The sequence below is a fragment of the Zootoca vivipara genome, chromosome 13 (genome assembly GCF_965207765.1).
Source record: "Zootoca vivipara chromosome 13, rZooViv2.hap1.1, whole genome shotgun sequence".
NCBI lineage: Eukaryota > Metazoa > Chordata > Lepidosauria > Squamata > Lacertidae > Zootoca > Zootoca vivipara.
The window spans coordinates 29,488,953-29,514,068 of record NC_142596.1 but is presented as its reverse complement, the minus strand read 5'-3'; the positions used below and the strand labels follow the sequence as shown (position 1 = coordinate 29,514,068).

The 25,116-nt window shown below is 47.3% G+C and overlaps 1 protein-coding gene across 2 annotated transcripts in view; it reads left to right on the top strand.

Moving 5' to 3' along the window:
• The window catches only part of PRKCB (protein kinase C beta), a 195,706-nt gene that overhangs the window by 47,560 nt on the left and 123,030 nt on the right, over positions 1–25,116 (top strand). For both annotated transcript variants that reach the window (XM_035130770.3, XM_035130769.3), the window contains exon 3: positions 21,917–21,999. In XM_035130770.3, the coding sequence (XP_034986661.1) occupies positions 21,917–21,999 (83 nt within the window). The remainder of the gene's footprint in view (positions 1–21,916; positions 22,000–25,116) is intronic.

Here is a 25,116-nt window from a genome sequence, read left to right as displayed (position 1 = left end):
TGGGGAATTCTGGAACACGTTAAAGCTAAGCCCTTACAGCCAATAACCTTTAAGATCTTTGTGTGTGTGTGTGTGTGTGTGTGTGTGTGTGTGTGAGAGAGAGAGAGAGAGAGAGAGAGAGAGAGAGAGAGAGAACACGAGAACACGAGAACATTATCCTGTTCTTATTTGGCCTTTTAGCTGGTGTGAGAGACAAGTGGAGCCTTTCACTGAGAGGCATGGGTGTAGCCAGGATGTAGGTTAGGAGGAGCAGACTTCATATTGGGGGACCAGAAACTCAGTTATTTAAGTACTTTTATTGATTTGCTTGATTGGGGGGGGGCATCTATGTCCATGCTGCGAGGAAAGGAGTTTCATTAGGACAGTGGCACATGCTAAAACATTCCTAGATCTGGAAAACCAGCCCAAAATTATCTTTGCAGAGTGGCATGTAAATCAATCTCTTCCATTCTTCAGAGCCTGGCCCCCTTCCAAGAGACAGAGAGAAAGAGAAATGGAGAGAGGGAGAGAGGGAGAGAGGGGGAGAGAGAGAGAGAGAGAATGAGAATGGTATCGTTGTAGAACCAGAAGACGTGGGCATAAGACATTCTCCAGGCTGGTTTATTTCCTCCCTTAGCAGAAAGGATCTGATCTAGAGATGTTTGATCTGAGGTTCCTTCTCCTCCCACTGTGTCATTTGATCTCCCACCACCCTGCTTCCTCCCTCCCTCCCTCCCTCTGACCCCCACTTTGCCACAGCTTCTTCCAGACGAAACCCTTCCACGGAACCCCCCCCCCCCAAACTACCTATGTGAAGATTTAGGCAAGCTTTCCAAAAGTTTGGTTTGCAAGGTCAGGGGTGAGGAACTGAGGGCTCCTCCACAGTTTGGTTTGCTCTGCGATTTCTAGTTGCACTTTCTACTGTTGAATCAGAACGAATCTCAATCAGATTCGTTCCATTCAGCAGCAAACAGCAGGTTTCCCCAGGGAAAGTGGTGGGACAAAAATAAAACATCTTAGATCCATGTCTAGAAGTCACGGGACAAATCTGGGAGAAATCACTGGACAAATGGTAGTGTTTGGATGAGTCCTAAATCTGGCCAGTAGACCAGATCCTGGCCTCCACTACCTCCCTGCAGGCCGTGTGTGTGTGTGTGTGTGTGTGTGTGTGTGTGTGTGTGTGTGCTTCCTTGACCCTGGCATTTTGAAATCAAGGATTTGGTTGACGCTCTGAGATTTTGGATATTTGATTTATTGGGGCATTTAGGTGCTGCTTTTGCACCTGTAAGTGCTTTTTACGGAAAGCACTTAAAAACAATTATGTGGCAGAAAATAAATTGCTGTGCCTGCGTATTTGTCGAGGAAAATGCTAAATCCCATTAGCTGCCTTTGGCAACTTTCCTTGTGGGTCCTGCTGTTCTCCATTCACAGCAGCCTGAAACACAGAAGTGGAGGAGGCAGAAGCTTTTCCTGTGTGACTCCATTGAACTCGGTGGGACATACCGTACTTCGGAGTAGATTAGTGGAAGGGTCTCTTTTTATTGAGTGTGTGGTTCTGCTGCTCAGAACATGTCATTCTTGCTCCAAGGAGCTACAGAGTTCGACCAAAATAATCGAAGGTTGGAGCAGGTCCCCTATGAGGAAAGTTTGCGATATGTGGGGCTTTTTATAGTTCGGAGGGGATCTGAGGAAGGGGGACATGATTGCAGAGTCTACAAAATCATGTAGGGTGTAGAGAAATGGATGGAGAGATGTTCTCTTCTCCTGCCCGTGATTCTAGAACCCGCCCAATGAGGCTGGATGTTGGGAGATTCAGGACAGAGAAAATAAAGCCCTCCTTGACATGCAGGAGGCAGTGATGGCCTCCAACCTGGATGGCTTTAAAAGAGGATTGGACAAGTTCATGGAGGAGGAGGAGGAGGAGGCTATCAATGGCTACTAGCCACAGTGATGATGCTTTGTATCCATAGTCATAGGCAGCAATGCTTCTGAATACCAGTCACTGGAAACCACAGGAGGGAAAGGGAGACTATGGAATTGGCTCCCAGTGGAGGCAGTGATGGGCTCCAACTTGGATGGCTCTCAAAGAGAATGAGAAAAATTCAAGGCTATTGATGGCTACTAGTTGTTGTTGTTGTTGTTGTTGTTGTTGTTGTTGTTGTTGTTGTCCAACCCTAACCCTTGACACGACTCAAGGTGGCTTACAGATAAATGTCTATGTACCAACTCTGGTATTGCTGGACTAGATGGGCCCTTGGCCTGATCCAGAAGACTCTTTTTATGCTCTTATGTTCCTACGTTCAAGCTATCTGGGCATCTGACTTTGTCCTTCTCTTTCCCTGGCCCTGGATGAGCAAGTCATACCACTTCCCCTTGCCCAGTGTCTCCTGTGAGCAGCACATGAGCCCAACCAAAGATGTGTCCCTCTTGGCTTCACCTCTGTGCCTGTCTCCTGCTCCTCCTTCCGCTTCCCATCACGTAGCTGTGCTCACTGTACTGCCAGGAGGCATCCCAGATGTCTTCCTTGGGGAGGGGAGAGGGTGACTGGAGACAGTGTTGCTGAGTAGAGAACACCCCTTTCCACACACGTACAGTACCAGCTTCCACCCAAAGGACTGTGTGGAGATCCATCTGTTGCGCAGCGTATACCACAATGGTGTTATTTCCCCCCCCCCCCCATAAGTCTTAATTAGCTGTGACAGGTGTAAATAATTCACAGCCTCCTGCTCTTTTTCATGCCTGGCAAATTCATATGCATGCAGTAAATACAGCCTTGGGTTTCGTTCCCACATATTCTCCACTGCAGCTCTGAAATCGGCTCCATCCTTTCCAGGAGTCCTCAGAAAATCACTGAGCTTGAATTGGCCATGTTCTCAGCCCTCCATATGTTTTGGGCTGCAGCAGGTCGAGGCAGATGGGAGCTGAGTTACATTGGCTGGTGTTGAGGGGAGCTGTAATCCAAGGCATATGGAGGGATCACCAGGTTCTCTAGACGCTGCTTCATCTCCCACATCTAGGATCTAGGATCAGAGAATTGGTCCCTGCAATGCAGGAATCACATATGAAGAATCCCTGAGTGCTCCGGTTAACTCGTAGGCTACAGGCTGCCTATATCCACCAAGGGGGTTTAGTGGACTCCCATCATTGTAATTTAAAATAATCACATTTTAATACAAGTTTTGACTGTTCCTATGGGTCCCCTGCTTTGAAGCTATGAAGTTTTTCTCTCTCCCCCCCCCCAACCCTCAACTTTAAGGGTTTTTTTTAAAAAAAATGTTTTTGAAATTCCTGACTGCTCCCATTTTTTAATCACCATCACCATCATTTTTAAAAGTACTTTTATGGACCACTCCTGCAGGTCCCCTGATATGATGCCAAAAGGTTTCTGTGATACCCCCCCCCCTGCCCCAGAATCATCCACCCCTCAATATATCATTAAAAAAAACTTCAGTATTTCCAGTTTGGCACATGGGGCTCATCCACACTTATCTTTTGCCCTGTGCTTTCTGTCCATGTCCAAATCCCCCCCAAGCTTTCCCCAGGAAAGCCCACTCTTTATTGTTGAATTGGAGCAAATGACAATTTGGGTTTTCTGCAGATTGCAATTTGCTCTTAAAGGTAAAGGTAAAGGGACCCCTGACCATTAGGTCCAGTCGTGACCGACTCTGGGGTTGCGCGCTCATCTCGCATTATTGGCCGAGGGAGCCGGCGTATAGCTTCCAGGTCATGTGGCCAGCATGACAAAGCTGCTTCTGGAGAACCAGAGCAGCACATGGAAACGCCGTTTACCTTCCCGCTGTAGCGGTTCCTATTTATCTACTTGCATTTTGACGTGCTTTCGAACTGCTAGGTTGGCAGCAATTTGCTCTTATTCAACAGCAAAGAATGGATTTTTTGCAAGGAAAGCACCAGGGCAAAAAAGAAAAGAAAAAAAGTTGTCAGACATGGACCTGGAAAGCACAGATCTGTGCCTAGAAATGAGGAGCAAAGGTAAGTGTGGATTAGCCCCTGAAGAGTTGCTGCCAGTCAGTGTGGACAGTGCAGACTTTATTGAATTGTATTAATTGTTTTGTTGAATTTGTTGCTGTTGTTTGCTTGATTCCTAAGCTATTGTGTTTGATATTATAATGATTGCAACATTTGTGGGTTTTTTTTAATGCTATTGTGATTAATGTGAGCCACTTTGAGCTCAACGTTTGTTTCTGGAAAAGTGGATTGCAAATATTGAATCAAATCACATCAGAGCTAGGTGGACCCAATAATCTGACTTGGTATAAGGCAGCTTCCCTCCCACTTTTCATGGCTACTAGCCCTGATGGTTGTGCTTTGCCGCCTCAATGACAGACAGCAATGCTTCGGAATGCATGTTGCTGGAAAACACAGGAGAGGAGAGGGTCTTGCTTGCCAGCTTCCAACAGGCATTTGGGTGGCCACTGTGAAAGCAGGATTCAGGGCTAGATGAGCACCTGCCCTGACCCAGCAGCCCCTTCTGATGTTCTTCCGGTTGCTCAAGTAAGGAGGGGGGGGAGGTTGTCTCAGAATTACAAAGGACCTGCAGCAGCAGCACCCAAGTTTAAGAACACCCTGGCCTGCAGCATCTCGCCAGACTGGAATTTCATGATTTTTCCTGTTCCCAGCTAAGGTGGATTCACCATGACACGAGATCTGAAGTGTGTGTCTGCAAGATGGTTCCCTTACAGGAACATGATATGACTGAGGAAGTTCTCATCTCAGAGAGGCATCTTGTTTCCCGGGAGACGCGGCGCTCTCAAGTTCTGCAAAGGGCAGGAGGCTTCAGCTTCCGAAGTCGGCACGACTGCCTGCTTGGCAGCTGTCCTTGGGTGCCTCGCAAGCAGAGCTTCACCTCCGCTCCTGTTTCTGGCTCTGAGCAGGCGGCTGCTGTGTGCTTGGCTTGCATGGCTGCTTTCTCTCTCCCCTCTTTGGGGAGTGTGGTAGCAGAAACATTTGCCCTGAAGGATGAGCAGCCTCAGCCACCAAGGGCAGCATGTTGGAAGCGCAGAGCAGGCGGCTCTTTGAGGAAAAGCAGCTCCAGAGGACCCCCCCTTTAATTCTGGGTGGCTTCCAACATCTGTAAAAACATAGTAAAACATCAGAACTTCCCTACACAGGGGCTGCCTTCAGATATCTTCTAAAGGTTGTGTGGTCACTTATCTCCTTGGCTTGGGGAATCACATAACTGTACCCTCCAACATTTCTGCAGTGAAAATAGGGACATCCTAAGGAAAAGCGGGACATTCTGGGATCAAATTAGAAATCGGGTCCTCCCTAACAAGAAGGCACATGTTGCGGTGTGACCTGGCAACCAGACCCAGTGTTCTGGGTGGTATGTTTGGATAGCCACAACACCCTCTTGGTGGTCCCTCGATCCTGAGTGCAATTGGGGCAGAGGGACGTCAGTCAAGGCGATCGAGGGACCCCTATTTAAGCCAATGCACATGTCTCTGAGCTTCCTCTTTTGGGCTCTGTGCATCGGAACACCCGCCTACCTCTCTCTATATTTAGGGCTTGCGCTTGACCTTGCTGTGCCGTCGTGTGTCGCCTGCCGTTGGGACAGGGGCACAGCAGGAATTTTCCCCACTTGGCTGATTGGCTGATCTTGCCACTGTCTCAGGTGTTCACCCGAGGCTGACCTATGGTTGGTGCCCAGGGTCAGTGCTGCCTGCAAGGGTGCAGGGAGCTAGTCAAACCAGAGCCTATGCAACCACTCGTTTGACTGTAATCAATAAAGTTATGGCCTAAATTCTGCCCAAAACCAAACCTTAAATTTGAGTCTTGTCTGAATTTATTTCTTGGGCGTGGTTAAATGGTCTCCACACACAAACCGTGATAGCTTGGACACTTGGAGGGCCTGAGCTCAGTATCTTAACTGTGGCTTCCAGCCCCTGGTATTCAGAAGCATTGCTGCCTTCAACTTGTAGCAGCAGAGCATAGCCATCACGGCTAGTAGCCATGGATTGCCATCTCCTCCATGAATTTGTTTAATCCCTTTGTAAAGAGATCTAGGTTTGTGGTCATCATTGCCTTCCTGTGGGAGTGAGTTCCATAGATTAACAATGCACTGTGTGAAGAGGGACTTTCTTTAATCTGGCCTGAATCTTCCAGCAGCTGACCCAAGCACAACAGCACCACTCTGTTTGCCTGTGATTCGCAGCAACTAGTATTCAGAGGCATGCCGCTTCTGACAATAGAGGGAGAATTGGGCTTCTTTCAGTTTCCCATTTTTTCTTAAGCTCGGTTTGCCACATTTCCAAATCAGTTTGCAAGCATTTGTCAAAAGTACTCCCGGAGACATGTCAACATTTTAGTGTGTGTGTCTCCTGAAATAAACATTTTTTGCAAGCAGTTTTCTCCAATATATAATGCATTTTTGTAAACTGGTTACACCCATGCATGCTTTTTAATGTACACCTTTGACTTGTACATTTTTTTTTACGCCTGTTTTGTTTGGAGAACCACGTTGAAAAATTCTCATTGCAGAGCAAATTTTGGAGAATCACCGTGTTTCATTCTGTTTTGTTTGGGGAATTGCAATCAGATGAGTTCCCATTAAACTGTGAATGGAACCAAATTTCTCCCCATGCCAATTCAGGGGCTCATTATGTGGACAGACAGAGACTTGTTTCGTTGCCAGGCGATGAAGATTTCCAGAGGAGCTGCAGCTGAACTAGTTTCTTGCAGCAAAAGCAACAAAGACTCTTATGGCACTTTAAGGACTGAGACTTCGTCCACACTGCCACTTATCCCAACACTTTCCCTTTGGATAACTCACTGGTTACTGCTGAATCAGAACGAATGCCAATTGGTTTTTCTGTGGATTGCCATTTGTTCTGATTCAGAGGTAAACAGTGGGTTTTCCCAGGGAAAGTGGTGAAAGAAATGAAAAACCACTCAGCCCTGTGCCTATAAATATACTTGGTACAAGCAGAAAGTATATTCAACTGTTTTTATTATGTAGCATATAACTTCCGGGTGCCTCATAGGAAGCCATTCACAAATGAAATAACTATTAGAGGCAACCAAGCAACTTTCTTCTGTCCATGTGCGGTTGCTTCATCTCTGATGCAGCAGAGATAAACAAGAAAGAAGAACCTGAAAACCTTCTCTTGGGGCAGCAGCAAATGGCAACCCTCCTTTGCTTTTTCCGTTCATCAATCAACAATACGTAAACCCATCAAACCATATCTCCACCAGAGCCTGTAACGTGCCCCTTACATAGGAACTGAGCACCCAGACCAGCCTGTTGCCTTCCAGATCTTTTGGACTACGACAGTCATTAACATAAGCACACAGGAAGCTGCCTTCTACCGAGTCAAAACACTGGCTCTGCAGGGTTTCAGGAAGAGATCTCTCTCCAAGCCCTACCTGGAGATGCCATTGGGGATTGAACCTGGGACCTTCTGCATGCAAAGCAGATGCTCTCCCACTGAGCTATGGCCCTTCCCTGCATTACTCCCAGTCAGCATGGCTGTATGATGCTGGGACGGCTGGTTGGGGCTGATGGGAGTTGTAGTACAATACATCTGGCAGACACCTGAGTCGGAAAGACTGTCTTACCATGTTGAATCTGGAGGCTCATGGCCATGCTAAGGTATGGTGAGGCACTTCAGACCTTATGACTGTTATACTTCCTGATGAATAAAGATCAAGGCTGTCTGCCTGCTTAGGACTGCGTGTACAGGATACAACCAGCCTTGGTTTTCTATAAAATGAAATGAAATGTGGGCGGGCAGCAGCTGTTGCCTCATCATCCCAGAACCTCAGGTGTATAACCTGATATCTCAGTGCCTGGAAGGGACTCGTCCAGCCTGCAATCTCCATTCAGGAACTCAGTCTATAAGCAAACCTCACAACAATAACACCCCACCTAATTTTTTTATTATCACCCTGGCCTTTTAAGCAGCCACCACACTCTGCTGTGTTGTAAAATCTCTCCTGATTGAGAGTTCTGCAGAAGTTGGAAACTTGCCACTTTGGGGGAACGTTTTAGCTGGTCCTCTGCAATGTAATATCCAGCTGTGGACTTGGATGGATAACTTTAAGAAATGCTCTGAAAAAATACATTGTGTGTGTGTGCTCATATATCCAGGAGCAGACCTATGAATCTTGCTTTGAGATTTGTCTCAAACCTAAAATTATGTCCCTGCTTTCAGATCCCTGGCCCTTCATATTTCAGAGCTACATTTCCATCTGCTTTGGCAACTTGGGCTGATAACCTTTTTTGGCGCCTGCTGAATTCTGAAAGCCTCAGCATTTTGGGAGTGAGATGTCTGTGGCAGTACAAATCTGTTAATTTATACCCTGCAAATATGCACCTCTTCCCCCAGCCCCGTATCAAGCATTGGATAGTCTGGTGGCGTCTGGCTATGACTTTGAAATTAGCAGAAGTCTGTTCAGTCCTTTTAATTTTTTTGGGGGGGGGGAAGAAACTGCTATATTTTTACTTTTTACTCAGCATCTTTTGCAAAAGGGAAATGGTCTGGAAATGTTGCTTGCGTGGGTCGATGAAGAGAAAAGCTTGCATGAAGCAACTGGTTAGCGGCTCTTGAGTTTGAGGAAACTAGGCAATGTGTCCTCTGATACCATGATCTGCATCTTAGGCGTCATAGCAAGGAAAGAGACTCAGTTCTTGGATGCTTGTGAAACTCTCTAGGTCCCTGGGTAAAGGACCCCTGGATGGTTAAGTTCAGTCAAAGGAGACTATGGGGTTGTGGCGCTCATCTCGCTTTCAGGCCGAGGGATCCGGGGTTTGTCCACAGACAGCTTTCCGGGTCATGTGGTTGGCATGACTAAACTGCTTTTGGAGCAACGGAACACTGTGATGGAAACCAGAGCGCACAGAAATGTCATTTACCTTCCCGCCGCAGCAGTACCTATTTATCTACTTGCACTAGTGTGCTTTTGAACTGCTAGGTCGGCAGGAGCTGGGAAAGAGCAATGGGAACTCACCCCCTAACAGAGATTCGAATCGTCACCTTCTGATCGGCAAGCCACCTTCTGATCGGCAAGCCCATCTAGTCCAGCAACCTGTTCTCATAATTGCCAACTAGATAACACTGGGAGATCCGCAAGCAAATTCAAGCACAAGAGCCCTCTCCCCTCCTGGTGGTTTCTAGAAACTGAGATTCAGGAGCATTGCAGCCTCTGACCATGGAGGCAGAGGATAGCCCTCATGGCAACTAGCCCTCTCCTCCAGTCCTCTTTTAAAGCTATCCAAGTTGGGGGCCATCACTGCCTCCTGTGGCAGTGAGTTCCATAGCTTAGCTATGCACTGTTGCACTTTGGATTTCCAGGGCAGCTAGCCGCCTTTGTGTGCTGCTCTTCTGACAAGTCCTGATATTGCTCATCTTCCCACTGTGCAGAGATGGAGAGGCTAGTGGGCCATATCCCCACATCAAATCGAGGGCAGAAAAAGAAACTCTAAATGACTGTCTCCCAAACTGCAGTGTTCTGCCCATTAGCTCACACTCATTCACAGCACCTTTGCCTGCTTCTGTTTTTATTTTTTTGCACATTACAGGACGGCTCTTGGGTCTTCACAGTCAACATGTTCTCATTTCCCCCAGGTGGAGTTTCCCCAAGGGGATAGCATTGGTGTTCATGCATTTGCAAGTCTGAACAATGTTGCTTTCTTGCTAATTGGTCAGTGACTGAAACTGTCCGTGAGTGCCTTACGAGTTCTCTCTTTCTCTGGCCATGCATTTAGAGCACACGCATTTAGAGCACAAATAAACCAGAGAGGGGAGCTGAGGGAAGTCTTTAGAGCAGGCATCCCCAAACTGCGGCCCTCCAGATGTTTTGGCCTACAACTCCCATGATCCCTAGCTAACAGGACCAGTGGTCAGGGATGATGGGAATTGTAGTCTAAAACATCTGGAGGGCCGAAGTTTGGGGATGCCTGCCTTAGAGGGAGGGAGGGGAGGGGGAAAAGGGGGGAAATTATAATTGGCTGTGTTATTGGTAATTTGTATTGTTTAAAAATGCTTTTTCTTCAATATTTTTTTTAAAAAAGAATCCTACAGTGGACTATTTTTTTAAAAAAACAACCCTTCCAGGGTCAACAGTTGAAGTGTCCTTTGAACACCCCTTTGCCCCTACAGCAAAAGGAGAATATGAAGGAAGCACCTGTTGCTCCCTTGGGTATTTGTTCTGTGAGGCAAACCTTAGGTGGCACCTGTTGACAGGAAGCAGCAGAGAAAACTAGAAGCCTGTCAGTCTCTTCTCCTCAAATCGGTAAGCTGCTTCCTGACCAAGTAAGCCCTCCACCTCTCAAAACGTTTTACAATAAAGCAACGAAACCCATATAAACAATTGAGCCAACTTTTCCCCTTTATTTATTTCATAAAATTGAAACCACAGGTTGATTTTTTTTTGGGGGGGGAGGGGGGAACCAGCCCTCAACGCAGTTCACAAAGAGAACAAAGCAAAATCAGTAAAAAAAACAAATATTTATTTATGTGTGTTCTTATTAAATTTGTATACTGCCCTATACCCACAGGTTTCTGGGCAGCTACAACATAAGTCAGCAATAAAGTAAAAAGAGATTAAAACATTGATCAACATTCTGCATGTCAGGGTAAGGAAAAGGTAAATGGACCCCTGACCATTAGGTCCAGTTGTGACCGACTCTAGGGTTGCGGCGCTCATCTTGTGTTATTGGCTGAGGGAGCCGGCGTACAGCTTCCAGGTCATGTGGCCAGCATGACAAAGCCGCTTCTGGCGAACCGGAGCAGCGCACGGAAACGCCATTTACCTTCCCGCTTGGAGTGGTACCTATTTATCAACTTGCACTTTGACGTGCTTTTGAACTGCTAAGTTGGCAGGAAGCTGGGACCGAGTAAGGGGAGCTCACAACATCGCTGGGATTCGAACCGCCAGCCTTCTGATCGGCAAGCCCTAGGCTCTGTGGTTTAACCCACAGTGCCACCTGCGTCCCGCATGTCAGGGTAGACTTGCCTAAAAGAAAGTGTTTCTAGCAGGTACCAGAAAGGTGGCAGTGAAGGCACTTTCCTGATATCAATAGGCAGGGAGTTCCAAAGTGTAGGCGCTGCCTCACCAAAAGATCTTTTTATATATATACACACAAATGCAGAATGAATATGATGTGGCACTTGTAACCATGCCAGTTCCACAGGTCAAAGTGGTTGAGTGAGCATTTAAGGGGTAAGATGATCTTGCAGGTCTTTGAGAAGACAATCTTGTGTGCCCTAGTGGATAACCTATGTCCAGACTCCAGCTCTGCCCCTTTGACTTCTGGGGTTTCACAGGGCTCCACGCTATGGTGGCTGGTGCCGACCGGGACTGGCAGGGTGGAAGGCAAGGAGACCAACATTAGGTGGCGCCAGAGCCAATGACAAGCAGAGCCAAATACCTCTCATTTTGACTCCTCTCTCCTCTCTGTTCTACAAGGGCAACACCTGAGACAGAGGAGGAGGAGGAGGAGGAAGCTGATAGCCAGGCCCCGCTCCCTGAACTGGCTTTAAGTAGGCAGGTGGGGCTGGCTGAGGCCAGACTGATGGGGCAGTGCCCCATTTGCCCTCATGGAACAGCCTTCACTGATTCCACCATGTCCTTCATGCTATTTAACAACCAACGTGAAAAAGCTGGCTGAGTTCATCCAGATGTTTGGGCTGAAGAGTCATCAGTAGGCAAGTGACATACTGCTCCACATCTCTTCTTGTATTATCCCAGAGAAGTAGTGAAACTTCTAAACCGGTACAGTATTTGCAGACAGTGAGAAAAACCACCCTTCCTAGCTTTGAGGGAAAAAACCTGCTATCTGGAGATGTAATTGTTTCCAGCACGAATCAATCCGTTGCAAATGGGAGTAACTGCCAGCGGATTCCTCGGGGATCCTTTGGGATGTTGCATGTGCTGGCGGACATTGAGCAGCCTTTGTCGGAAGCTATTTGCTTTCTCGGAAAGCTCCAGGTCCCTGGAGGGTGCGAGAATCAGAATGGATGGGAATAAGGACTTTCTCACCCGGCACACTGTTAAACTATGGAATCTGCTTGCACAGGATTTCATGATGGCCACCAGCTCAGATGGCTTTGAGGAGGGGATATGGAAATCCATGGAGGATAAAGGAGCATTGTGTTGCATTCATGTACTGCTTGGGAGCTTCCCATCAGGGCATCTGGTTGGCCACTGTGAGAAGAGGGAAGAGGGGACATGATACAAGTTTAAAAACCATGCATGGCATGGAGAAAGTAGATAGAGAATTTTTCTCATGAACGTCCAATGAAACTGTATGTTGGGAGATTCAGAACACAGAATGATAGAATGATAGAATCTTAAAATCTTAGAGGTGGAAGGGATCCAAGGGTCATCTAGTTCAACCCCCTGCAATGCAGGAATCTCTGCTAAAGCATCCATGACAGATGGCCATCCAACCTCTGCTTAAAAACCTCCAAGGAAGGAGAGTCCACAACCTCCCGAGGGAAGCCATTCCAATATCAAACAGCTCTTACTGTCAGAAAGTTCTCCCTGATGTTTAGTCGTAATCTTTATTGTACCATGAAGTCATTGGTTGTCCTACCCTCAAGAGCAGGAGAAAACAAGCTTGCTCCATCTTCCATGCCTTCAGTTATTTGAAGATGACTATCATCTCTCCTCTCAGTCTCCCCTTTTCTAGGCTAAACACATCCAGCTCCTTCAACCATTCCACATAAGGCTTGGTTTCCAGACCTCTGATCACCTTGGTTGCCCTCCTCTTCACACGTTCCAGTTTGTCAACATCCTTTTTAAATTGTGGTGCCTAGAAAGGGACACAGTATTCCAGGTGTGGTCTCACACATAAAAGAAAGTCCTTCTTCACACAGAATATAGCCAAACTATGGAACTCACTCCCACGGGAGGCAGAGATTAGATAAATTCATGGAGGAGAAACAATCAACGGCTACTAGCCAGGATGGCTCTCTTACCTAGGTTCTGCTTGCATGTTTCCCCATGACATCCGACTGGCCACGGTGAGAACAGGATGGTGAACTAGATGGGCCATTGGCCTGATCCAGCAGGCTCTTCTCATGTTCTTAGAAGCACTTGCCATGGGGATCTTTCTTCAGAGACGTTTGTGACAGAGTCTCAGCGAGGGCGGTTGGAAGGCCAGCCTGCTTCTCATACCCTCATGTCAAAATTCATTTCATCACTAGAGGCTGTCAGGCATCTCAGACGACTCCACTCTAAGCTGGCAATTAACTGTGCAAATTCAGGGCTCACCTATTGGCACCTCTCTTCACCTCAATTTCTGATCATGCTAACTACAGAAATCCAAGCCCAGAGAAGAGCTCACTCCATGCAGGCTACTTTGAATTTGCCCACAATGTGGAGTTTTTGAAGCTGGCTGCCGAAGGCTCTGCTTAAGGCACTGTTCTTGCTTTTGTCAGACCAGCATTGCCACAGGGCAATCACTGCCAACATGTGTGTGTGTGTGTTCATGTTTGTAAATAAACAACAACAACCAATAATAATAAATGTGTTGTTTTGATGAGTCTAGGAGACATGCCAAAGTGGTTTGGCTCCTTGCCTAAGCCTGCTGTCTGGAATTCAGCTGGGGTGTAGTGAAGGAGAACTGGGCTGGGAAAAATAGAGGCACGAGAAGGGCTGAATCAGAGGAAATGGAGGCACCGGGAGGGAGGGCAAAGGATCATCTAGTCCAGTGTTTCTCAACCAGTGTGCCTCCAGATGTTTTGGGACTACAACTCCCATCATCCCTAGCTAGCAAGACCAGTGGTCAGGAATGATGGGAGTTGTAGTCCCAAAACATCTGCAGGCACACACTGGTTGAGAAACACTGATCTAGTCCATCCCCTGGAATGCAGGAACCACAGAGAAAGCGTGAATGGCAGGGGAGGGGGAGCATTTTTCTGCCGAGAGGGCCACCTTCCTTTCTACACAACCTTCCAGGGGCCTCATGCTAGAACAGGCATCCCCAAACTGCAGCCCTCCAGATGTTTTGGCCTACAACTCCCATGACCCCTAGCTAACAGGACCAGTGGTCAGGGATGGTGGGAATTGTAGTCCAAAACATCTGGAGGGCCGAAGTTTGGGGGTGTCTGTGCTAGAAGTAGGCAGGGCCAAGAGCAAGCCTGAGCAGAGCAATGAATGTTCATTTGCTCACACATCCAATTTTCTAGCTCCCATCCAAGCCATCAAGGAGTATTATCTGAATTCAAAGTCATGCTCTAGACCAGGCATAGGCAACCTTGGCTCTCCAGATGTTTTGGAACTACAACTCCCATGATCCCTGACCACTGGCCCTGTTAGCTAGGGATCATGGGAGTTGGAGTTCCAAAACATCTGGAGAGCCAAGGTTGCCTATACCTGCTCTAGACAGCCAAAAACACTCAGCAGGGTACAAAGCAAGGGGGGAGTGGCCTTGGGGAGGCCGAAGGGCCAGCTAGAGAACCTCCAGAGGAAAGGCGATGCTATGCCGGCACCAGTTTGAGGCAGCAATGCTGTAAACCACCGGAGGGGACAGGGCTCTTGTGCTCAGAGCCTGTGACCGGCAGTTGCATTTCAATGCTTGGAAGAATGGGAACATCAAGTACAGTTGAAGTCAGACATGTGTGAACCCAGCAAGCTTGTGCTCAGGACTTGGAATGGATAAAGCTATTCTCAGCCGCCCTCCGCCCCCTCCTGGGAATCGAAAGCAGAGAGTTGCAGGGATCTCCGTGGAATGAAAGATAAACAGATGCCATGGGTGGGTGGGTGCAAACTCAGCCGTGTCCCCACTGACAGGGTTTTATGACACTGTTTTCGAGAAGCTGGGAGTGATGGAGTGAGGACCACGATTTGTGATACTGTAGAAGACCCGATGCACCAAAAATGGCCCAGTCAAGGGCCAAAGGGCTTAGAGCAGGTTGAAGCATAGGAAAAGGAGGTGGGGAGACAAAACAGCTGAGACCCCTAGCAAGCACATTCTCTCCCTCCCTGGCAAATTGAGTGGCACAGAGAGAACAGGAATGAAAGGGGGGGAAGAAAGGGGTGACACCACCCACTTTTTACTCTGGTTTATGACCCACCCACAGCAGACAAGTATTATTTACTTGTTTATTTGCATTTATATTCTACCTATCCTCCGAGGAGCTTGAGGTGGCCTACATAGTTCTCCCCCTTTATGACCCCCCCATTACAACCTTGCAAAATACAGTGGTGCCTCGCTAGACGAATTTAATTCGTTCCACGGGTCTTTTCTTATAACGAAAAAATTCGTCTAGCGAGTCCCATAGGAATGCATTGAATTTTTTTCGCATTTTTTTTTGCCCATAGGAACGCATTAATTGAATTTCAATGCATTCCTATGGGAAACCGCGATTCGCTAGACGAATTTTCATTCGTCTAGCGAGGCAACCTCTGCTCGAAAAATCCTTTCGTTAAGCGGAAATTTCGTTGAGCAGGGCATTCGTTAAGCGAGGCACCACTGTAGGTCAGGCTGAGAGTGAGTGACTGGTCCAAGATCACCCAATGAGTTTCATGGCTGTGTGAGGATTTGGCCCCTGCTTTCCTGGAGTCTAATCCGGTTGGTTCGAAAAACCAATAAGGGCAAATGTTAACATTCTAGAAAATCAGTAATCCTACCAGTTTTTCTTTTAAAACAGGGAGTATGTTAGTGTTACTATAAAAACTAAAGGAAAAGGGGGGAAAGCAGAGTTTAATCAGGATTTGGGGCTTTCTAGTTTAGAGAAGAAGGCAATGTGATAGCAATGTATAATATTATGGGTGGATAGAGAAAAGCTTCCCCCCCACCCCCTCATGACACTAGAACGCATGGCCATCCAATGAAGCTGAATGTTGGAAGGCTGAGGACTGAAAAGGAAGGACCTCTTCACGCAGAGCAGATTTAAACTATGGAACTCACTGCCACAGGAGGCAGTGTTGGCCACCAACTTGGATGGCTTTAAAAGAGGATTGGACAAATTCATGGAGGAGAGGGCTGTCCATGGCTATTGCTCATGATGGCTATGCTCTGTCTCCAGGGACAGAGGCAGCAATGCTTCTGACTATGAGTTGCTGGAAAGCACAGCTGGGGAAAGGGCTCTTGCATTCAAATTCTGCTGGTGAGATGCCCATTGGGACATTGGGTTGGCCACTGTGAGAGCAGACACTGGATCTGATGGTCTACTGGTCTGATCGAACAGGGCTCTTTTCTTCTGTTTTCTTCTGGTTTATTTATGAATGGTTGGGTTCCAGTTCAGGTCCATCTGCATCTCATGTTGTTCAGGCCAGAAAAGGCCCCACAATGACTTCATCAGTCTCTGGAGGGACACTAGGGCTGAATCTAGACTCATTGAAGAAGCGTTTCATTTCAAAGCATTGTGAATTTAAACAGGGAAAACCGGTAGAGAAAAAACGAGACTCCACGTCGCCATCTGGCTGCACAACGTTATATTGCACATACAAGACATATCAATCGCTTTTTCTTTACTGGTCTAGCTGAGTCCTAAGCAGGGGAAGGCTGAAATAGAAAGCCAGTTGCCCTCTTGCAGGCCTTCTGGAGTGAACACAGGTGGGCTAAAAGTGGGCGATTGTCCCTGGGATGCTCATGTGGCTTTGCCCCCAAACATCCACACAGATGCTGGCTCCACTTCGGACCTCTGTACATTGAGAAGGAAGGTCCAAAGAGAGATTCAAGTGTCCTTAGCGCTGAATGCATTTGGATTTGGCTTTCAGACCATCAATGCAAGAAGGGGTGTGTGTGTGTGTGTGTGTGTGTGTGTGTGTGTGTGTGTGTGTGTGTGTGGACACTGGGGGCAAATTCCTAGCTAGGGCCAAATGCATCATGGGAACCCCTATGAATAGTAGAATAAAATAAGAATGAAGACCCTTAACTGTGGGCTGCAGAGAAATTCCAGCATATAAATCTTTCTTGAAGCTTGACATTGTCCGAAGACAAAAAGCTGTAATGGGGTAGGTTTATTTTTTAAAATTTCCACTCTGGAATTAAGCATATTTACAGTATATTTTGCAGTTCCTTTTTGTTAGATGTTCCTTGCTTTCGCATATTCTTTCTTGGAACATTTTGTTTTTATGGGTTGGTGTGCAATGCTCGAATTAAGAAAAACAACCGGTTCCTGAAAGTAGGCTGGTTGTGGGGTGACTTTTCTGAAGATAAATTAATGTTGTAGCACTCTAGTTCTGGGGGAGGGTGAGGGTGTTGCCCCTGCAATACTTGAATGCAACAGCATCTCTCCCGAGGAACTGGTGCTCAGAGGCATAATGCCCCCAACAGTGGAATGAAAACATAGCCAGCAGGTCTAGTAGGAGCAACCTTAGAAAGTCTTCTCCTCCATGAGTTTAAGAACATAAGAGCCCTCCTGGAGCAGGCCAATAGCCCATCTAGTCCAGCATCCTGTTCCCAAAGTGGCCAACCAGATGCCCCAATGGGAAACCCACAAGCAGGATCCAAACCCCTCCTGTGGTTCCCAGCAACTGGCATTCAGAAGCATTACTGCTTCCAGCCGCGGAGGCAGAGCATCACCATAATGGCTAGTAGCCTTCAACAGCCCTCTCCTCCATTAATTTGTCTATTCCTTTTTTTAAAGCCATCAAATTGGTGACCATCACTACATCTTCTGAAATCAAATTCCATAATTTATGCAGTGGCCACATTCATATCAGGTATTCAAAGCACTGTTATACCATTTTTCACAGGCTTCCCCCCAAAGAATTCTGGGAAGTATAGTTTGCTAAGGATGCTGAGACTTGTTAGTAGGCCCCCATTCTTTCCCCAGAATTCCCTGGGTCAGCAGCGGAGCAAGCCGATCGGGCGCCTGGGATGGCGTGTGTGCCCTGCGCCCTGGGGCAGGGCCAGCCACCCACGGGGCGGGGCCAGCTGGGGCAGGACGCTCCACGGGGCCTCCAAGGAGTCTGCCTGCCTCTTCCCACTCAGCCACTCTACAGCTAAGGGGGAGGCAGTAGGTGGACCATTTGGGGCAGCACAGAGCCTGTGGGCGCCCAAGCCACTGCGTCACTCCCAGGAGAGACACATGATTTGGGTGCGCTGCAGGCCCTACGGTGAGTGCCGCCCCCTCAGTGGTGACACATGGGGCAGACTGCCCTTCCTCTGCCCCTGACCTGGGTAGAGGGATCAGCTGATAAACCACTATGGGAACTGTAGCTCTGTGATGGAAATAAAGGGGTCTCCTAACTGCTCTCAGCACCCATAACATGCTACAGTTCCCAGGATTCTTTGAGGGCAGCCATGACTGCTGAAAGTGGTACAACAGTGTGTCAAATGTGGTGTGTGCATGTGGCCACTGGGTGAGCTCCTTGGAAGTAAGTTGCCCCAAAGTTTCTATTGCCTGGTCCTGCAGCCTCAACCGAAATGACCTGCATAGATTTTCCCAGCCTGGAGGCAGGCCATGGGCCAAAACTCACATTTTGCTATTGGATCTCATTTGTAAATGAAACAACTTCCTTTCACAGCAATCTATGTTATGGATAGAACGATCTGTGTTCCTATCGATCGCTGAAAAGGCCAAGCACTCCCCGTCAATATGAGGTGGCCATCACAATGGTTGCTCTGCTGCTCATTGGTAGAAACAGGAAGAACAATTTTGGTCTGGCAGCTAGACTGGAGGGCTGGCCAAGGCGGGGAGTGGCTGAGCCTGCTCTGGTGATGGTGGCAGGATTGGGGGATCACGATGTGTTTGCAGTCCTCCATAACTGGAATGTACTTCTTTATTTTATTTTATTTTAAAATCCATTTATTAAATTGCACCTTTTTGCAATCTATTTTGATATGGTTCTGCACTGTGTAACATTTGGCACCTAATGATTTTGCTGCCTGGTGAATGAGAGCTGCAGACTCCAGGATGCTACCGGAAGGTGTGAAGTGTGTGCATGATATTTATTTCATGCCTTACTTAATAATTAAACTTTGAAACAGAACCTCAGGCGCAAGGATCAGAGAGGGTGTCATATCAGAGAAGGGCCGGGTGGAATTCTGGCAACAGCCTTGACTCCTGCTACATTCTCGTTGGCCACATCGTTGCTGTCTGAGCAACAGGGCTCTCTCCAAGGGCAAAATGGCTCATTCCCTTCCCATATCCCCGTTCTCTGGTCAACAGGAAAAGGAGGTGTCCTCTAGAATCCCTGTGTACCCCACCCTTGACTTTAATATTTAAAGACACCCTGGGGCAAGGGTGGGTGGAAGGGAGAGAGAGAGAGAAGAACTAACATTTGCGCTGCATTTTAAAATGAAGCGACCTAATTTGCACCTCCCCAACTACTAAAACAGATCAGAATGTCATTGTCCTTTGGATTTTGTACTGCTCCGAACTTTGCGATACAATTCCTGGCTCAAAAACCATGTGGAGATGCATACACTGAGAAGAAATGCAGATTTAAATATACAGTATTTCTTGTGCTACAGTATTCACTTACCGTAAATATTGACTTATGTAAAGATACATCCGGAATTGACACAGGCCAGAAAATAATCCCTAGCAAAAGGCAAAGAGGGATCTACTTATAGATCTCTGGGTGATCACCATGACTTTCTGACTTCCAATTGTTTAAGAACAGTAGCAACCCAAAAAATATTCCTCCTTTCAGTTAGGCTGCTGAGATGAAGAAAACTTGGGAGGAGAGGAAACGGGGTTTTTGTGTGTGTGACTGGACTGTGAACTCAAATCTGAGCATGTGCTCAGAGGCACTCTGGTCCTTAAATGATGTCTCCAGCCCCACCCTAAGCTGCTCTATTGCACTGGGCTCTGATTGGTGGATCTTGGGCATCTTCTCTGCATGCAGAATGTTCCAGGTCCAATCCCCGATGGCATCTCCAGGTAGAGTTGATGGGGGTAAAAGATTAATGCCTTCACCCCGGAGAGCTGCTGCCAGTCCGTGTAGACAATATTGAGCTAGATGAACTTATGATCTGGATAAGACAGATTCCTATGATCCTAGTAAAGGATAACCATGATTGCACATGTTTGAAGTCTGCCTACCCCATTGCTAGGGAAATGTAGTGTGCCATGGGGGGGGGGGGGCAGCAGAGAGAACTCGTCTTGGTTTGGGAGTGGCTGAACCTGGCTGAAGGAATTGCCCTCTGTTTCCCTCCTTGACCATAGCTGTCAAGTTTTCCCTTTTATCGCGAAGAAGCCTATTCAGCATAAGGGAATTTCCCTTAAAAAAGGGGAGAACTTGGCAGCTATGTCCTTGACATGGGCTCTGACAGAAATGTTGGGCCCTCTGCCTCTCGTGGCCTTTTGCCCCCCACTGCAATTGCTGTTGAGCACAAGTGGGGAGAGATGTTTCTGTTGTGGTTGCCCCCCCCTCCATGTCCTGCTTGTTGGCTTATTCTCCTTGGGGCATGTGGTTGGCCACTGTGAGAACAGGATGCTGGACTCGATGGGCTCCTTTGACCTGATCCAGCTGCAGCCAGACACTGGGCTGTCCTGTTCTTACACAGCACTTGATACTCTGGGCCAGGCATAGGCAAACTTGGCCCTCCAGATGTTTTGGGGCTACAGCTCCCATCATCCTCAGCTAATAGGACCAGTAGTCAGGGATGATGGGAGTTGTAGCCCCAAAACATCTGGAGGCCAAGTTTGCCTATGCCTGCTCTGGGCTGTCTCGGAAGGCTTCTGGTGTCTGGCAAGGAATGCAAATGAGGCCCCATCCAGCCAAGCGGTTCTCTTGCACAGCAAGCCATGCTGAAATGAATGCAAGCAGCTCTGGAGCTCTGCTGGGCTCTTTTGCATCTGCAATCCGCTGCCCAGATTGAGATGGTTTCGAAAAAGGCGAATCCGCATTAGGAAAGGAGTCAAAAGTAAAGTTCCCAAAGTCGTCATAATGCCATTTGAAATACTGTGTACAGTTCTGGTTGCCTCACCTCGAAAATCATCTCGTAGATGTGGGAAAGGGCAACCAAAATGATCACGCGGTTGGAGCAACTCTCCTGTGAAGAAAGATTGCAGTATTGGGAACTTTTTAGTTTAGAAAAAAGGCGAATAACAGGCTAGAAGTGTATAAAGCAGGCATAGGCAACCTTGGCTCTCCAGATGTTTTGGAACTACAGCTCCCATGTTCCCTGACCACTGGCCCTGTTAGCTAGGAATCATGGGAGTTGTAGTTCCAAAACATCTGGAGAGCCAAGGTTGCCTATACCTGGTATAAAGGTATGGAGATAATGGAGAGAAATGTTTTTTCTCCCTCTCCCATAATACACTAGGGTCCAACAGCGTCACCCAGTGAAGCTAAATATTGGGTGATTCAGCTTCCCACAGAGAACCAGTGTGGTGTAGTGGTTAGAGCATAAGACTAGGATCTGGGAAACCAGGGTTCAAATCACCACTCAGCTATGAAGCTCACTGGGCAATCTTGGGCCAGTCATGGTCTCTCCGCCTAACCCTACCTCACAGGGTTGTTGTGGGGATTAAATGATGAGGGAGGGAGAACCATGCACATCACTTTGAAGGAAAGATGGGATTTATATGCAATAAATAAATAAATGACCCAGGACAGACAAAATGCAATACTTCTTCCACCCTTTTTCCAGGCTGATACACCTGGAAATGGCTTTTTGGTCTTGGGCTCAATCACCTAACGATCTTACCCATCACAGGCCTTGTTGCCATAAACCAATAAAAGATTTCTGGTCTCCACTTGATGATCTTCAGCAGTTTGCTTGTGAATGACCAGCCTTTCAGTGCCTCGCTCAGAAAGCAAAACAAGAGATGAATAATCCCATTAAGCAACCCTTAATTGAGAATTAATTTCCTTGCTTGAAGAAGAATAGGAAACAAATCTGTCATGCCTTGCAAAGCCATGTTAAGTGCAAAATAAATATCTGGCCTGCTGGGGGATTGCAAGACCTGACCACACAGGGGTCCCTCAAATCTTACCCCTCCACCACCACTTAGTTACTACCGGTAGCTCTCCATTAAATTCTCCTTTCTTTGCTCTCTCTTTGCAGTCTGCTGCTTCGTCGTCCACAAGAGGTGCCATGAATTTGTTACCTTCACTTGCCCTGGTGCAGACAAGGGCCCCGCCTCAGATGTAAGTAAACTCCTCAACTAACCTCCGTTTTGCGGGGGGAGGTAGGTGCGATGTTTTTAAAAACAGTGAGCGCCCTGGCAAACTGTCCTTTTGCATTTCCTCCCCGCGTCCCGCACCCTTTGCCCTCCGTTAATGAGAAAAATGCATCCAAAAATGATGAAAGGAGAGACAACATGTTGGCGGGATTCTCACGCCAGGTTTTGGGTTTTTTTCCTTCTGCTTACCTTACTTCTGAGGTGGCTGCCGGGAGCTTGTGAGCCTCCTTTCTTTCATTCTGCAGATCATCTATGATGGGCTGCATTTTACAGCTTTTCTGACATTGTTTGTTTTTGTTATTTTGCTTTTGAGAGCCAGTGTGGCATAATGGTTAGCGTGTCCAACTAGGAGCTGGGAGTTAGCACTTGGCCATGAAGCTCCCTGGGTGACCTTGGGCTAGTCACTGCCTCTAGGCCTAACCTACCTCACAGGGCTGTTGTGGGGATTAAATGAGGAGCTGGAAAAAAGTACTTACAGTACTTCCTTCATTTGTGCCCTGCTGTTACAGCCTTGCCTGGAGATGGCATTGGGGATTGAACCTGGGGCTTTCTGCATGCCAAGCAGATGTTCTTGCAATGAGGAGTAGGGAGGAACAGGAACAGCTTGTGATCTCCCCTCACCAACACCCTTGAAATGCTCTTTCTCTGTGCTCAATCTCACTTTCGTTGGCCTGTCCAGGGAGCTTGAGCTGGGCTGTTCCACCTTGTTTTTCTTTGGCTCAATCTGCAGTTCTGCCTCCTCCTTGCCCATCGACTTTGGGCAATTTGCCTTGGGACTGTCTGGCAATTTGCTTTCACCATGGAAACAGGCTAATTTCTAGCACTGCCGGGTGATTGATTTTGAGATGCTACTGAACCTCCTTGCTCCTACACCAGCTATTATTAGCCTTTTTGTGATGAGGAGACCAAAATATACCCTCTGGTCTGTGGCCTCTCTGTCAGGTTTAGGATCTTTCTTCCTTTCTTCCTTTCTTTCTCTCTCCCCCCTTTTTCTTAAACTTCAAAAAATCTCTCACTTTAGAGAAGCTTTCTGTAACCTTATATCCTCCAGATGTTTTGGATTACAACTCTCAACAGACTCAACCAGCACAGCTGTATGCCACTGGGGTTGATGGGAGTGGTAGTCCAAAATATTTGGAGGGCACCCTGTTGGCCTGCATTGCTGTGCCGAATTTTTGTGCAGCAATTTTAAAAATAATAACAATACCAGTTTAATAATAAATACCAGTGTAGCATGTGCACAAGAACATTTTGGTGGGTCAGGCCCCATGATTTCACTGATCCCTTTACTAAATCTCCTCCAGCTTATAACAGTGCATTTTCCCCACCTTTGGTTGAAAACAGCTAAGTTAGGAATTAATCAAGTATAATTATCATGATGATGTTATATGCATCTGACTGGGTTGCCCCAGGCACACTGGATGGCTCCCAACAAAAAAAGCATTCAGTGAAGGTAGTCCACTCTACCATTGAACAGCTCTTACCACCAGAAAGTTCTTCCTAATGTTTAATCAGAATCTCCTTCCTTGTATTTGAATCCATGGATTTGGGTCCTTCCCTCTGGAGCATCAGGAAAAAAAGCTTGCTCCATCTTTGCCAAAGCGCTTTGTCTTTCGAGGAGGCAGTCAGCAGTCTACAAACTCTTCACCTGTACATTTGTTAGACTTTTTAAGGTGCTGCAAGACTCTGTCGCTTTTTGCCCCAGCTCACTCTCGAAAGTGCCTTTGCCTTCTGCGAGGAGTGAACAGCTGGAAGGCTTAAGAAGACATCTCCTCCTTATGCCACAATTCATAAGACCACTTAATCTGCTGGAAGAAGTTCCATTAGCTGTGTTAGTGCTCTCAAGCGGTTCCTTTCCATTTTGATGGGGCTTGGGGAAGCACATTTGCCTGGGTAGTAGGAGCACTTCAGCCTGGATGGGCTCCCAGTGGAATGTGCTCAATGGGATGACAGCAAACCAGCATTGCAGAAGGCTGCCTTTGGGGTTGGGAGTTCCCCAGTTGAGAGCAGGAGGAGGAGGAGTTGGTGGTGACATCAGTTTAGACTGCCTTTCCAAACCTACTACAGCTCCTTTGTTTGCAAGTAAATAAAGGTCAGTTGGCCTGGTTAAAGCTGAACACTGGCCATGCAAAAAAACTCAACACACTTACCTATGCGGGAGTCAATGGGGCACCAACATTCAGCCTTAAGTTTTGCAGACCCATGGTCTAGACCAGCCTTTCCCAACCTGCTGCCCTCAATATATTTTGGGCTGCAGCTCCCAGCAGCCCCAGGCAGCCCAGCTCTACCGCAATTGAAAACCTCTGGAGGCTTGCGACAGGTTGTGGAAGGCTGTTGAACCAGCATGTGAACATTGCCTGTGTGAAACCAGCAATCTGGTTTTAAATGCATCAAGAGTTGCAGAGAGGTCTGTTTATTGTTGTTGCTGTTTAACCACACTAAGGGCTCATCCAGACTCCCTTTTGCACCGTGCATTCCAGGCACAGGTCTGAGCTTTCCAGATCCATGTCTGAGCAATGGTTTTTTGTTTTGTTTTTCTCCTTCCGCTTTCTCCAGGAAAACCTGCTGTTTACTGCTGAATCAGAACAAACAGCAATCGGGTTTCCCATTGATTGCCGTTTGTACCAATTTAGCAATAAATAGCAAGCCTTCCCAGGGGGGGAAAGAAGCTTGGACATGACTCTACAAACTGTGCCTGGAAAGCACAGCACAAAAGGAAGCCTGGATGAGGCCTAAGTGTCACATTCCAACCAGGATTTACAACAATCAGGATCATGAGGACCTCAAACCTAAAGTTCAGCCAAGGTTCTTCATAGAAATCATGGAACTGTAGGATATGAAGGGGCCCCAAGGGGCATCCAGTCCAACCCTTTGCAAGGATGGAATCACAACTAAATAATCTCTGACAGATGGCCATTCAACCTCTGTTTTAAAACCTCCGACTTTCATTGACACTCCTGTTGTTTCTTTGCCAGCACAGAGTAGAATGTGCTTGATTCAGGACTAGAGAAAATGGGGTTCAGCCAAATTTCAGAATCTGCAGTCACATAGTTGTTGTTGGCATTTGTCTGTCTCAAGAGAC